This window comes from Physeter macrocephalus, chromosome 7 (genome assembly GCF_002837175.3).
Source record: "Physeter macrocephalus isolate SW-GA chromosome 7, ASM283717v5, whole genome shotgun sequence".
In the NCBI taxonomy this organism is placed as follows: Eukaryota; Metazoa; Chordata; class Mammalia; order Artiodactyla; family Physeteridae; genus Physeter; species Physeter macrocephalus.
Genome location: NC_041220.1, coordinates 68268104 through 68284725, shown reverse-complemented (window position 1 = coordinate 68284725; position 16622 = coordinate 68268104). Strand labels below are relative to the sequence as shown.

General features: G+C 35.9%; 1 protein-coding gene across 2 annotated transcripts in view; it reads right to left on the bottom strand.

Annotated features, from left to right (window-relative positions):
* The window catches only part of MRPL1 (mitochondrial ribosomal protein L1), a 56126-nt gene that overhangs the window by 5286 nt on the left and 34218 nt on the right, over positions 1-16622 (bottom strand). Inside the window, exon 8 of one of the 2 annotated variants that reach the window (XM_055086046.1) lies at positions 9464-9819. The exons of the other annotated variant lie outside the window; for it this stretch is intronic. Within the exon in view, the coding sequence (XP_054942021.1) occupies positions 9592-9819 (228 nt within the window). The 3' untranslated portion in view covers positions 9464-9591. Of the gene's footprint in view, positions 1-9463; positions 9820-16622 lie in introns of those variants that run through there. 2 annotated transcript variants of the gene reach the window in all.

Genomic DNA, 16622 nt, shown 5'->3' with positions numbered 1-16622 from the left:
GTAGTAGTAGTAGTAGTAGTAGTAGTAGTAGTAGCAGCAGCAGTGGCGGCGGCAGCGGCAGCAGTAATAATGATACTAGAGCAGCTCTATTTATTGGGTGCTTAGTCTAAGCCAAACTCTGTTCTAAGCATTACATAGATATTCTCATTCATTTCTCCCAAGTATCCTAAAGATGGGAACCATTATCATTCCTCTTTTACAGTTAGAAACTGAGACTTAGAAAACTTTGTAACTTATTCAAAAGCACCCACATGATAAGGAGTGGACCAGCAGCTATGTGCATGAACTCTAAAGGCAGAGAAATGTGACTTTGAACCCCATTTCCACCATTTACTAGCTTGTGACCCTGGACACAGCTAGTAAGTGTTGGTAATCCTTATGAAAATTAAAGCGTCAGTTGTCTGGGAAACACAAATGAGTTGGTTATAAACTAAGGGGAGAAAAAGAGGAAACTAAGTGAAATACTGAAAGGGAAAGAATATACATTTAAGTGGGAAAAATATGAATTTTTCTTTCCACCTAATGAATCCTTTCCTACCTTCCCAGTTTTTAGATGTTAACAGCATATAATTCAGCAACATTTACTTGGCCTTCACTCTTTGTTGAGCAACATGCTGGGGACTAGGAACAGAAAGATGAGTAAGATACAAACCTTAACGTCAAGGAGCTCACCATCTGGTCACTAAAATACATGACAGGTGCTACTCTAATCAAATGAACAAAGTGCCACAAGGGTAGAGAGGAAGAAGTGACTGACTTTGACAGAAAAGGCTTCACAAAGGTTATATTTAAATTGAGTCTTGGGCTTCCCTGGTGGCGCAGTGGTTGCGCGTCCGCCTGCCGATGCAGGGGAACCGGGTTCGCGCCCCGGTCTGGGAGGATCCCGCGTGCCGCGGAACGGCTGGGCCCGTGAGCCATGGCCGCTGGGCCTGCGCGTCCGGAGCCTGTGCTCCGCAACGGGAGAGGCCACAGCAGGGGGAGGCCCGCATACCACAAAAAAAATAAATAAATAAATAAATAAACTGAGTCTTAAAGGATGAAGAATTCTGAAGGACAAAGAGGATCTTCTAGGCAGATGGAGCAGCAAGAGGTAATGTGAGAACAGGTGGATCAGGTGACCAGAAGGCAGCTCACTATATCTAGGCCCAGGGTTGCAAACTCAAATGGCTACAGTGGCCACAGCGGGTAACATGCATGATTGAAGAGGACTGGGTTTGAGTGCATATGCATACAGGACCCACGGGACACAGGCTGTGCATAGGTGGAGAGCACTGCTCCATAGGGAAGAGGCAGCAGCCATTCAGTGCTAACAGAATGTTACACTGAGGGCTCTGAGGCCGGTTTATCAGAACTCTTGACTGGTGAAGAACAACTAGAAATCTGGATTTCTATGTGACATTATCTAGTTTTTAAATGCTGAATCAATAAAACAAAACAAGTCTGGGGGCCAAATTCAGCCTGTAAGCTGCCAATTTGTAACTAGACTTCAAGCTGCATCGCTGAAAATAACAGGAAATCCTGAATTTGAACTTGACATAGTGATTTGACACTAAATTATAAAAAGATTTGAATGTAAAGCTAAAGATTTTAGAATATATTCTGTCAACAGTGAGAAGCTACTTAATGTTTTTAAGCAGACAAATGATATTTCTGGTTTACGTTTTAGAAAGAATTTTATAGGCAGGGTGTAAAACAGGAGTTGGCAAACTTTCTCTGTAAACGGTCAGACAGTAAATATTTGCGGCTTTGCAGGCCTAACGGTTTCTGTGGCAAATCCTCAATTCTGCTGTTGTGGTGCAAAAGTCATCATAGACAATACATAAACAAATGACCACAGCTGTGCTTCAAGAAAACTTTACTTACAAAAACAGGTGGAGAGCTTGAAGTGGCCCACAGGCCACAGTTTGCACACCTCTGGTGTGGAAGATAGACCAAAGGATGTCTGAGAAAGTGAATGGGCAAAAGAAACCATTACTTTTTGCTAAAGCAGAAAAGATTTTTGTTTTGTTGTGTTTAACAGAAAGCTTTGTTGGGTGCTGACAGACTTTTGGTATCCTACAATGCATCTACTATGCAGATGAGGCAAAAAAATGTTTTGTCAAGCTAAGAATTGCATTGCCATTTAAAATAAAAGTAGGAAAAATGCTTAGCAACTGTTTCACAGCAACTTCTCTGCCGTAAATTTTATATATGCACTTGAAACACGATGTTGCATGGGGCCTTTCTGGAAGTTTCTTCAGGACTGATGACCAGGGCCTAAATCTGACAGCAAAAAAGGCATGTAGCGCATGCCCTATATTTTAAAGAAAGATGCCAACAATTAAGGCCAAAAAGTTCTCACCATAATCAACAACCATGCTAAGTAGAAGCAGGCCAAGAGTCAAGGCTCCAAGAGGCTCTTGTGTAGAGACTGAGGGCACTGCCAGAAGAAGATACTAGCTTGTTGAACATATGCCTGAAGGACATCAAATCAGTAAGAGCTGGCCACTGGCCAGAGAAGTGGCAACAACCAAAGTAGGAACCACAAATACAGGTAGATAAGACGGGGCAGTTGCCTCTTCTCCCTTATTCCCTTTGTTAAGCCTCTACCACAGAAGAGTTAGGCCCGGAACAGGGAATGGGGTGAGGTACTTAGAACTGAATCAAGTCACTGCAGCACTCTACAGTCTAGAGTGGGAGAAGGTGTGAGTGAAATTTTACTAAGCCCTCCCTGCTTCAGATCACGAGCTATAAAAGCCTGGTTGCAAATTGAACGAGGAAAATCTCTGGATATGAGATCACAGTTTTGAACTGAAACTCACTGCACTTTTAATTACTGAGAGCCACTAGAATTATGCCTGTCACCTAACATGCCTGTGCATAACAGAGAAGAAAAATTGTACATGGCACACTTGGAATCAGGGGATGGAGAAGACTATTTCATGTTTGTACTCCACTTAATTCAGACTTTTCAATAGAACCTGTACAGACTGTATTCTGTGCACATGAGAATTTATGTGAATTTATGTTCATAGGAATCATGGTTATAATAATGAGTGATACTGGAAACAATCTAAATGCCCAAGAAAAGGAGTAAAATTGAATAAATTAAGATATATCCACAATACAGCTATGAAAATAATACTTTATAAGAATTTTAATGATTTCGGAGAATATTCAATATACAGTATTTAAGGAAAAGAGAACAGAAAACTCAATATATAGTATGACAGCAATTACATAAAAAATAAATGCATAGTGCCTTGGAAATCTCCTCCCCTTTCCTAGAGCCCTGATGATATGCCTGCCTCCTACCCCTTAAAATTCATTTACTCCCCTCCCCTCAGGGAGAAGGTGTTTTTAGGGCTCGAGGCTTCCCTTTTCCATTCCTTCATCAAGGTTTCTGAATAAGGTTTCTGCTCTGCTACACACACACACAAATACCTGAATAGAGAAAGAGCAGTAATGGAAAGCACAAAAATGTTACAAATTGCAATTTTAAAATAATGTTTATATTCTTATTTATGCTATTCAGTATTTTTCAAATATTATTATTATGTGCATGTTATCACCTGTTGATAAAAAAAAAACTAGTTTTAGTTTAGCATTTTAAACTATAAAACCAGTCCTTTAAGATGCTATAAATGACAAGGCATACTTTATTTCTTCACGTTTCCCTGAAACAAAATAAAAACCACTCTCACTTTTGGTGCTGAGGGATAGACCCAGACCTCCACATCCCCCCACCACCATGGGTCCTAATAGCTAATTATGTTGTTACAGGCTTATACAGATATTTAATTATATTTTTTGAATTGAAAGGCAGTAAAAGTCACCTTTTTGGGGGTGTACAGTTCTATAAATTTTAACTCCTGCATATATTTGAGTAACTACTACCACAGTACTGGACACAGAACCCAAAAATTCCTTCCTCATCCCTCATGTGGCCTCTCTTAGCCACTCCTAATCCCTGGCAACTTTTCATCTCTTTAAAAATGTCATACAGATGGAATAATTATATGTAACCTTTGTTTTCTTTCCTCCATAATTTAAAAAATTATGGTAAAATATACATAAAATTTACCATTTTAACCATTCTGAAGTATACAGTTCAGTGGCATTAAGGACATTCACATTGTTGTACAACTCTGACCACCATCTATCTCTAGAACTCTATCTCCTGCATCTAAAAGTCTGTACCCATTAAACACTAACTCCTCATTCCCTTCAACCCTCAGCCCCTGACAACTACCATTCTACTTTCTGTCTCTATGAATTTAACTGCTCTAGGTACCTCATATCACATTTGGAATCATATAATATTTGTCCTTTTGGACAAATATTTGGCGGAATCATATATTTGTCCTTTTGTGACTGGCTTATTTCATTTAGCATGATGTCTCTAAGTTTCATTCATGTTGTAGCAAGTGTCAGAATTTCCTTCCTTTTTAAGGCTGAATAATATTCTACTGTATGTACATACGCATTTTGTTTATCCGTCCAGCCTTAGATGGACACTTGGGTTGCTTCCACCTTCTGGCTATTGTGAACAATGCTGCTATGAACATGGGTGTACATATACCTCTGAGTCCCTGCTTTCAATTCTTTGGGGTATATATCTGTAAGTGGAATTGATGGATCTTATGGTAATTCTGTTTAATTTTTTGAGGAACCACCACACCATCTTCCACAGCAGCTGCACCACTTCACATCCCCACCAGCAATGCTCCCCATTCTCGCCAACACTAATTTCTGTTTTTTTGGTAACAGCCATTTCAATAGGTGTAGTGCAGTATCTCATTTGGTTTTAATTTGCATTTTCTTGATGGCTAATGATGCTGAGTATCTTTTCATGTGTTTATTGGCTATTTGTATATCTTATTTGGAGAAATGTGTGTTCAGATACTTTGCTCACTTTAGTTATCTTTTTATTATTGAGTTATAAGATTACTTTATATATTTTAGATACAAGTCTCTTATCAGGTATATATATAGTTTGCAGATATTTTCTGCCATTCAGTGGCTTGCCATGTCATTCTGTTGATAGTGTCCTTTGATGCACAAAAGTCTTGTTTTGATAAAATACAATTTATCTCTTTTGTTACCTGTGCTTTTGGTGTCAGTATGTAACCTTTTGAGACTACTTTCACTCAGGTTACAGTATGTAACATTTTGAGACTGACCTAAATTGTTGTATCAATAGTTCATACCTTTTTTTTATCACTGAGTCATACTCCATTATACGGATGTACCACATGTTTTTTTTTTAATCCATTCACACACAGAAGGATAACTGAGGTTTTTCCATCTTTTGATGATTATCACTACAGTTCCTATAAATATTTGTGCTCAGATATTTGTGTGAACGTTAAGTTTTGATTTCACCATCAATGTTTCAACTCTATGGGAATGGAATTGGTGGACCTTACAGTAAACGTATGTTTAGCTTTACAAGACACTATCAAACTGTATTCTAGAGTGGCTGTACTATTTTGTATTCCAACCATCAATGTATGAGAGTTTCTCCATAATCTTGCCATTTTTAAAAAAAGTAATTTTCTGCACAATACTTCCTCTTTTCCTTTTGAGACGCTGATGATATGAAAGTTAGATCTTTGTTATCTTCCCATAAGGCCTTGATGGTCTTTTTTTTTTTTTTCCCAATTTTTCATCTGTTTTTTAGATTGAATAATTTTTATGATCTACCTTCAAGTTCTCTGACTCTTTCCTCTGTCACCTCCATTAATTTCAGCTCCAGAAGTTAATACATAATTTTTATGAGATCCCTTTCCTAAGTACTCCACCCCTTGATATCCCCAGTACTTTCTGGTTCCCTGGGGCTCTCCTTTTCAGCACTCTGCCCAGAAAGCTGAGGTTTTATTTACATTTTGCCTCTTACTTCCTCCAACTGTTTCGGCAGTGGGGGCCAACTGGCAGGAAGACAGAGAAGATAAGAAAAGGGTGCATGCTCCTACCTCTTGAGACCATAGATCCTCCAATCAGAAAGTAAGGCAACCCCATTCCTCAATTTTAGATACCTGTGTCTTCCTCTGCACCCACTGTCACTGTTAGGAGCCATGATCTCTATTTCTCAAGCCTGAGGTAGAGGGCTTCTCTTAGAGCTCTCCTGGGGCTCTCTGCCTGCATTGATGTCTACTTCCCAGTTTCAGGCTATGTTGAGACCAGGCCATGTGACAACACAAAAGGAAAAATGGCAAACTCACCCCCAGTTTGGTGGTACTTCAAATTCTGGTCTTCCCTAATTCACCTGCTACTACTGACTTTTCAGAGTCTTCAAATAGCTGCTCCATGCATTCTGTCCAGGTTTTATAATAGGTGCACTCACTGAGAGAGATAGGGTGTCATGTGATTATTACACCATCTCACTTGGAACCAGAACTTCCCAGGCTTATGTTTTATATATTAATATTTTAGGGTTGGCAAACTTTTTCTGTAAAGGACCAAAGAGTAAATATTTTAGGCTTGGAGGGTCACATATGATTTCTGCTGCATATTCTTTTTTTATACAACCTCTTAAAAGACCATTCTAAGCTCACAGGTGGAACAAAAACAGACCATAGAGCCATTGTTTTCCAACTCCTGTATTAGAATACATTATTTATCTCCAAGTATACAAAAATTCATGCAAAGACAAGTTGTAGTATGATTTATGCTTTACATCACTTTAACAAATCAATATCTTTACCAAAATCTATGGGTGCTGTAAGGAAAGCAGCCTTCATCATTGCTCATGATAAAGTTGTCTGAAAACTCCGTAATTTTGTATTACATTTAATATATTTAATAATTCATAATAGGATCTTATAGATGTTTTATTGTTTACTGTAAATACTATATTACTAAATGTTATTATTTGTTTAGAAGTAACACTAATGAAAATCGCAGGGGGCTTCCCTGGTGGCGCAGTGGTTGAGAGTCCGCCTGCCAATGCAGGGGACACGGGTTCGTGCCCCGGTCCGGGAAGATCCCACATGCCGCAGAGCGGCTGGGCACGTGAGCCATGGCCGCTGAGCCTGCGCGTCCGGAGTGCTCCGCAACGGGAGAAGCCACAACAATGAGAGGCCCGCGTACCGCAAAAAAAAAAAAGAAAATCGCAGGGAATTATCTTTCAGATCCATTCAATTTCTTCTACCAGGATTTGGATAAAGACAGAATTCAGTAAAAGCTATCATACTTATCACTGGATTTTGAAATAAAGCTAACAAAAGAAAGCTGTGTGTGTAGTATACTGAAAATTACTTATTAACAAATGGGTTGGCAAACAAAGGAAAGCGAGTCAGTTTACTTCCCTACTGCATATTATGTCACATATTTTTCATCATGTGTTATTCTATTGATCAATGATCACTACATTGTTGAGTTACTGCAATGAATTAAAAAGCAAAGTTAGCTGTTTCTCTCAAATGGTATGGTTTTTCTTTCTTTTTTTTTTTTTTTTTTTTTGTGGTATGCGGGCCTCTCTCTGTTGTGGCCTCTCCCGTTGCGGAGCACAGGCTCCGGACGCGCAGGCCCAGCGGCCATGGCTCACGGGCCCATACGCTCCACGGCATGCGGGATCCTCCCAGACCGGGGCGCGAACCCGGTTCCCCTGCAACGGCAGGCGGACGCGCAACCACTGCGCCACCAGGGAAGCCCTATGGTTTTTCTTATGCTATTATTTATATCTGATTGAATGGGAGAGTCACACTTCTAATCCCCAAAGTTCTGGGAAATTATCATCTGATTTCATGACAGTATAGATAAGAAAACTAAAAATGATAATAAACTATTTTTAATTCTAATATGCCTACTGGTAAGAACACTGATAAAAATACATACAATGGATATACCCTAAAATACTACAAGGACTATATATCCCAGTTAAATAAATATACAATAAAGCATCAAGCAAAATGCTGGCACATATTGGGTCCAGGATAAACATTATTTTCTCCTCTTTCTTAGCCCCATACTTTTAGAAATCTAAGAACTACTGCCAGTCTACTTCCTTTATTTTTAATGAGAACTAAAAAGTACAGAACTTGACTTTTATATTCTACAGTTTATTTTCCACCTTTAAATTTCCTTATCTATGACACAGTACACTGCAATATACCAAAAATAATGCAATGAAAGAAAAGTTAATCATCAACTGGAAGAAATGGAGGAAAAGGAGAAGGGGAAGTGGCAATGAGCCATGAGCCAATGAGCTGCCGCCTTGTATCCAACTATTGTTTGTATCTAATTGATTTAAGCAATACTCCTTGCTTGCCACTTTCTCAACTTGTGGATCTAGATGCTTCAAAATAAGGCTTCATTTTCCATGTGCTATACCACTCACATCTTGTTTAACTGAACTCCGACACATTCACTTTTCCTGTTCTAACATGTTCGCTAAAACTGAAGGCTCTGATTTCAACACAAGATTTTACTATGTTTATATTCCCTTTCCCTGAACTTGTTTATTTTTGTTACCATATACATCATCTTTTATCAGCTGGCAAGTTGACAATATTCTTGCCACAAAACAATTCACTATTACACAAGCAAAACACAGTGATACACACCTATGAATGGACCATGTCTACAACTTTAAAAAGAGGGGGGAAAAAGCACATCAAAGACACTGCCTTTATATTAAGTATGTCAAAGATCCAAGTATATTTGAAACCCAGACAAGAAACACTAGTTAAATCAGGTCTTGGCATGATTTATTATAAACAGAAATCTGAGATGTCCTATCCTGTTTTTTTTTTTTCTTTTAAGAAAATGGTTTGATTTGCCAATAGCATTATTATTTACAAGTCCTCAAAATCTGGATATTTACATGACTGTAAAAGGCTTCCAGCTGTTTTTCCTTTAATGCTATGATAACCATTCATGTCAAAGCTAGGCTATTATATTACATTTAAAAGATGTTCTTCAAAATTTCAATTATATTTAATGAAGTTTTTAGAAGTCTTCCTCAATCCAAATTATTTAAGAGTTTATGTTCTAATTCCATATTAATAAATTAAAAGAAATAGCAATAGTTTCTAAATTAAAACAGAACAAGTGGCATACATATTTTGAAAGTACAGTTTCTTTAGAATACTTTACTCTTTTATTTACTTAAGTTGATTTCACAGGATACTAGTAGGAATCTGTCTTGTGATATAAGAAAATAAATAGGAGAAGTAGGACTCCACTCACAGGAGGAATCAATGTTTCATAATAAACTTACTGATGCCGCTAATTTGGAATTAGTAATAATTCAAAGACTGTCAAATATGTTTTAAAAGTTTTATGATGTAATGAATGTGAATGTAATGAATATGATGTAATGAATGTGATATAATGAATGTGAATTAAGATTACAGATGTACATGTATACTTGAATTACTTTGAAGTGAAAAATTAAACAGAAAAAGTTGATTGGACATGATCCTATAGAGATTTTGTAAGCATTTAAGAATAAAAATATGTAGATGTTTTAATTGTGTAAATACAAAAGCTGGTATGCAGAAGTCATTCTTCTTTGTACTTATTCATTTTTAATGTTCTATAAAGTGAAATGTGAAGTAATATTTCCCTAGATAAATGGTTTTATGTGGATTTCAATCATATTCTAACTCAAATATCTGCATAAATATCAGTTTCAATTAAAAAAAAAAAAGAAGGGGCTTCCCTGGTGGCGCAGTGGTTGAGAATCCGCTTGCCGATGCAGGGGACACGGGTTTGTGCCCCGGTCCGGGAAGATCCCACATGCCGCAGAGCGGCTGGGCCCGTGAGCCACGGCCGCTGAGCCTGCGCGTCCCGAGCCTGTGCTCCGCAACGGGAAAGGCCACAACAGTGAGAGGGCTGCATACCAAAAAAATAAAAATTAAAATTAAAAAAAATTTAAAAAAATAAAAAAAAAAGAAAAAGTTGATTGGAAATATAGCAGGTCCTCACTAAACATTGTTTTGAAAGTGTGGAAAATCCCACTAAGTTCCTGTGCTGACACCAAAGCACTTATAAAGGGGCCAAAACTACAAAAAATGATCTGAAACTGAGTAGATTTTATAGTACACTGCACCCTTTAAAAGGTCCATTGTGCATTATAACACAAATCTACATTTTTATCCTCAAACTTTATCTAACTTTATTAATCCCAGATTTCTAGGTTAGACTTGATTTGAAAATCAAAGTCTAAAACCCATGAAAACTACAGTAACTATTTCTACATATGTGAGATTCTATTGAACTGGATTCAGACATAAAAGTTAGTTGCTACTTGAAAACATATATACAGAAACATGGGTCAAATTTTATAGGCTCTTTTAGGAGTGTATATAATAGGCCATGAAAGTCATAATTTATTATGGTATGAAATACTATGATAGGTTAAATACATCAAATAGGCACATTCCAAATTTTCCTTTAAACTACAGTTCATGTCCTTTCTTCTTGATAAATGCTCCCTACTGCAAGTCCTAATGTACCGTATTTTACAGCTGTAGAATTTTTTTCCTAGTGAAAAGTTCTATCTCTTGATCTCCACCACTCTCAGCAAATGAAACCTAACAACCACACTATCACCTTTGATTTTAAAATATGTGAAGCAGTCAACAAAAGTGAAAGAAGGAAGAGAGAGAGAGAACATTTTAGTTTTTGACAAATATAATATTATGTGTGTCTCTGTAAAATGGGAAAGTCAACATTAATAGAAACTTGGAAATAACTTTTACCTTATAATAAAGGACAAGTTAAGAAAACCAATCAACAATGGGACTGGCTTACAATTACACTTACAAGTGATCTGGAAAAGTAGGCTGGAGGCCAAGATTCTTAAATCAAATAAGCAATCTATCAGTCAGAAAAAACAAAGCAAGTTTCTGAGAGCCTCATAGCTGACATAAAATGGATTTGTGGTATGTTATAAAATAGTAACAGACACCCTTTGAAAATTACTTCAAAGTCTTTATTCTGGCAGGTTTCTGCTATAATATCTGGACACTGTTTAGTTTTTCTGTGTAATGTCAAAATATACACCTGACTAAGCATTCCTATAATGAATAAAGGACAAGATTCTTAATTCTGACTCTCATTTTGTGAAATCCCATGAATGAAAATTTTTGCTTTCAATATTACTTCTAAGGACTGTTTGAAAAGTTTAGTATAAATTAAATTTTTATAAAATAAAATACTGATTCACCATATATAATATATATTTTTATAAGGGTGTTTAGGCTGTAACATTTCTGGAAGGACAAGATAAAACTATTAATAGTAGTGCCATAAGAAAACAATTGCAGAGTGATGGGATTTGAGAATCTTAGTTTCATTTCTATTTCGTGGAAAGAGTCATAATTTAAATTTTTAAAAAACTTAAGGTCCAGTTGAAGAAATGTGCTTTTTCTCCCTTGTAAACCTTTATTTTCAGTTTTATGCTTTAAGACATTTCCCTTATCCATTTTTGCAAACCGCTTGAATTTAACCAAGTGAATAGATTAATTTGAAAATTTTTAAATGTCAACAGGTTTATCTGGGCAGCAGAATTATAACTATGATATTGTTTTCTAAATATTAAACTCAGATTAATCATTTGTAAATTATCTAATTACTACCTGAAATTAAACTGCTATTTAGAATATACATACTGAGATATATTATGTCTCAATTTCATTTTTTGAGAATCTTAGTTTCATTTCTATTTCGTGGAAAGAGTCATAATTTAAATTTTTAAAAAACTTAAGGTCCAGTTGAAGAAATGTGCTTTTTCTCCCTTGTAAACCTTTATTTTTAGTTTTATGCTTTAAGACATTTCCCTTGAACCTGATCATTTAGCAACTCACTTTTATCCCAACCAACTTATTCTTCATGCCAAGAGAGAAAATAAATGGTGATTGCATAACAGCAATATAAGAGACTGAAAAATAAAATATTCCAATAATAGTCTGTTCTGTCAGCATGATGTTCAATATATCATCTGAATGACATTTCCACTGATATGAGTATTTTATCTGATAGTGCGTGTAGACATAAACAATTTCATGAATATGTAAACTATAGGTACAAATGGTAGGAAAGATTAAGAAGGAAACTAATTTACCTGCAAGTAATGCGGACAAATGTTAGATACTGGCTGGCTATAAGAGTATTAGTAAAGTTCTGATATACAAAAGGCATTAGTGGTTGAGTTCTCATACCCAAGATGCTAATCCTCAAGTCAGATAATTAAGAAAGTTCATTCAACTGATTGTATTTATCACTTTGATACAGAAGAAAAACCAACTTAAACTACTCAAGATCAATTTCACATTACAGCAGTATTAGAACTGGATCCTGAAGCAATGTGGCAGTACAGAATTATAACAAGGGAATTCTAGGTGATTTAACTAAAGTAATATAGTCTCAGGGCTTCCCTGGTGGCGCAGTGGTTGCGCGTCCGCCTGCCAATGCAGGGGAACCGGGTTCGTGCCCCGGTATGGGAGGATCCCACATGCCGCGGAGCGGCTGGGCCCGTGAGCCATGGCCGCTGAGCCTGCGCGTCTGGAGCCTGTGCTCCGCAACGGGAGAGGCCACAACAGAGGAAGGCCCGCATACCATAAAGTAAGATAGTCTCTCCCATACAGGCAAATAAAAACACAAAACTAATACATTTCACTCTCCCTCAAAACATCTTTCTAGATTAGGAGTCAGCAAAACTTTTCTCTAAAGATCCAGACAGTAAATATTTTAAGCTTTGTAGGCCACATATAATCTCTGCAAATTCTTTGTTTTGCTTATTTTTAAAAACCATTTAAAATTGTAAAGACGATTCTTAGGTCACAGGTTATAAAAAAAAAACAGGCCACAACTGGATTTGGCCCATAGCCATACATCGTTTGTTGACCCTGCTCTGGATAGCCCCCTTTTATCCAAAATGAGGCGGACCCTGAATGGGCATGTAATGCTGTCAGTGCCCCTTCATCTGCACACTCATTCTAAATCCAATCCTTGTATCATACAGGTGGCAACAACAGAAACAAAGCAACAACAAAAATAAACCTTTAGTATTTCCAACTATATAATAAGAATAACATCACTCGTGGAAATCGCCAACTTTTAAGGAAGATATATTACTTTGCTTTGAAATCTTTTAAAAAAAACTGTTACCTCTGATAATTATAAAAATACATATTTTTATGGAATAGTTATATTGTATTAGATACAATTGTAGACAGATTTTTATTCCTTTTTCAACAACTTTACTGAGGTATACTTGGTAACTTTATAGAGGCATATTTTGCGTATTATGTTATTCACCATTTTCTAATTTATAATTCAACGATTTTTTAGTACGTTTATCAAGCAACACCATAAATCAGTTTTAAAACTGATGATCCCTGAGGAACATTTACTGTTAATGCCTGTTTCTTCCCACCCCTCGCCCCAGGCAACCACTAATCTACTTTTTGTCTTTACAGTTTCACCCTTTTTTTGGACATTTCACATAAATGTGGTTTCTGCATCTGCTTTCTTTCACTAAGCATAATGTTTTTGAGGTTCATCCACATCATAGCATGTATCCATAGTTTGTTCCTTCTTATTGCTAAACAGTATTCCAAGGGATATGTTGCACATTTTTAAAGTGTCAATTTATTAAGTTTTGACATATGTATACACTCAAACCATCACCAGTCAGGATAACAAACATGTCAATCATCCCCCAAATTCCTTGTGCTCCTTTGTAATCCCTCCTCCCCACCCCATCCCAGCCACCTTGTCCTCAAGGCAGCTACCAGTCTAGTTTCTGTCACTATACATTACTTTGCATTTGCCAGAATTTTACATAAGTGGAATCACCCAGTATGTACTCTTTTTTGTCTGGCTTCTTTCATTCAGCATGGTTTTTAAAAAATTCATTCATGTTAAAGCATGCATCAATTGTTTCTTTTTATTACTGTATTAAAGAATATTCAATTGTATAGACATAACAAAGTTTGTTTATACATTCACCTGTCAATGGACACGTGAAATGTTTCTGGGTTTTGGCTATTACAAATAAACCTGATATAAGCATTTCTTTACAAATCTTTGCATAACCATATGTTTCCATTTCTTCTGAGTAAATATCTAAATGTGAAGTAGTGGGATCATATAGTAGGTGGGTATTAAACTTCTTAATCTACCAAAGTGTTTGCCAAAGAGGTTGCATCATTTTACATTCCCACAGCAGCATATGAACATTCTAGTTGCTCCACATCCTCACCAACATTGGTATGATCAGTCTTTTTAATTTTAGTCATTCCGATAGATGTGTAATGATATCTCATTGTGATTTTAATTTGTATTTCCTTAACAACTACAATAATGTTGAGCATCTTTCAATGTGCTTGTCGTTTGTCTGCCATGTGTTTGTCACCCCTTAGTGAGGTGTGTTCAAATCTTTTGATTTTTAAAACTGGATTGTTTTATTGTTGAGTTTTAAGAGTTCTTTATATATCGTGGATTTATCAGACAGATGAGTTACAAATATTTTATCCCAATCTGCAATTTACCTTTTCAGTCTCTTAACAGTATCTTTTAAAGAGAAAAAGCTTTTAATTTTTAAAAGTACAATTTGTCAATTTGTTCTTTTGTGGATCATGCTGTTGGTGTCATATCTAAGAAATTATTCCCTGACCCAACATTTTCTTCCAGAAGTTTTATAATTTTAAGCTTTACATTTAGGTCTTTGACACATTTTGAGGTAATTATATATGGTATGAAGTGTGGATCAAAGTTCATTTTATCAGATACAGATATCTAATTGTTCTAGTGCCGTTTGTTGAAAAGACTTGTTTCGCCATTAAAAATGCTTTTGCATCTTGTTTTAAATCAGTTGTCCATATGTGTTTTGTCCTTTTTTTTTTTTTTTTGGACTCTCTATTCTACTCCATTGATTGTTTTGTCTCTTTTGACATCAACATCACATTGTCTTAATTCCTGTAGCTTTATAAATCTTGAAATCAGATAGACCTCCAACTTTGTCCTTTGTTAAGGATGTTTTGGCTAGTCTAGATCCTTTGTATTTTCACATGAATTTTAGAATCATGTCAATTCTACAAAAAACCTTAATGGGATTTTGACTGAGAATGTACTGAATCTATACATTACTTTGGGGATAATTGACACCTTAACAATATTAAGTTTACTAATCCCTGAACATGATTCATTCCATCATTTATTTAGATCTTCTTTATTGAATTTCTCTCCACTATGTTTTGAAGTTTCCAGTGTAGGGATCTTTCACATCTTTTGTCAGATTTATCCCTAAATATTTCATATTTTTTAATACCACTATAAATGGCATTCCTTAGTTTTAAATTTTAATTTGTCAATGGCCATTGCTGTTATATAGAAGCAAACTGATTTCTATATATTGATCTCGTATCCTTCAACTTACTTAACTCACTTCCTTGTTCTAGTATCTAGATCAGGTCATCCTTTGAAAAATGAGTTTTACTTCTTCCTTTCTAATCTGCTGCCTCTATTTTTTGCCTGACTGACTACACCAGTTAGAATCCCTAGATTAATGTTGAACAGAAGTGGTGAGAGTGGATATCCTTATCTTGTTCTTGATCTTAGGAGGAAAGCATTCAGACTTTCATCACTATGATATCAGCTCTTGCTTTTTCTTAGATGCCCTTTATCTGGTTGAGGACATTAACTTCTATTCCTAGTTTTCTGAGATATTTTAGTCAGGAACAAGTGTTGGATTCTATCAAATGTTTTCTCTGTATCTACTGAGATGATCACATGACTTTTGATTTTTAGTTTGTTAATGTGGTAAATTATAATGATTGATTGTTGAATGTTAAACTAACCTTCAATTCCTAGGATAAGCCCTACTCGGTCATGATATGCTATTCTTTTTATACATTGCTGGATTCTATATGCTAAAGTTTAGTTTATAATTTTAATATCTACATTCATGAATGATGCTGGACTGTCATTTCCTTTGTCTGGTTTTGGTATCAAGGTAATGCTAATTGCTTTAGGTGGGAGAGTAAATCAGGTCCCTGTTACTCCATCTTAGCCAGAAGTAGAATTCTGTTTAATAGTTATTAGATCATTATCTCATCTACTCCTTCCTAATCTAGAAAGTATATATCATTATCAACATCATTTTACATATAGGGAAAATGGGGAATGGGGGAAAACTGAGGCTCAGAGAGCAAGGTAACACAGTTCTAATCAGGAACTAGGATTTGAATCCACACATATGAATCTAAAACCCATTCTCTTAACCTCCTACTATACTATACTATTTAAATAATACTCAGAAAAGATTCTCTTGAGGCACACAGATTAATTTCTTTTTCATTAAGAAAAAGCATTATATCTCTAAAAGATCCAGGTAGTCTGGTCTGGAGTCCATGTCTTAATCACTATGGTATTTGTTAAAAAGAATGAATGAGATGCCATGGTTTCTTATACACTGAGTTAGGATCTATATAAACTATTAACTACTCAATATACTGAAAACATTACTTAAGAAAAAAGATACATCTAGGAAGAAAGAGTCTTATAAAGATACTTTACAGACCTAAACAGTCCAACTAAAACAGTAACAATAGGTGTTATCATTCTAAAATTTTAATCTTTGATACCACATTGTGAAATAGATATTACTATACAAATTTTATAGATGAGGA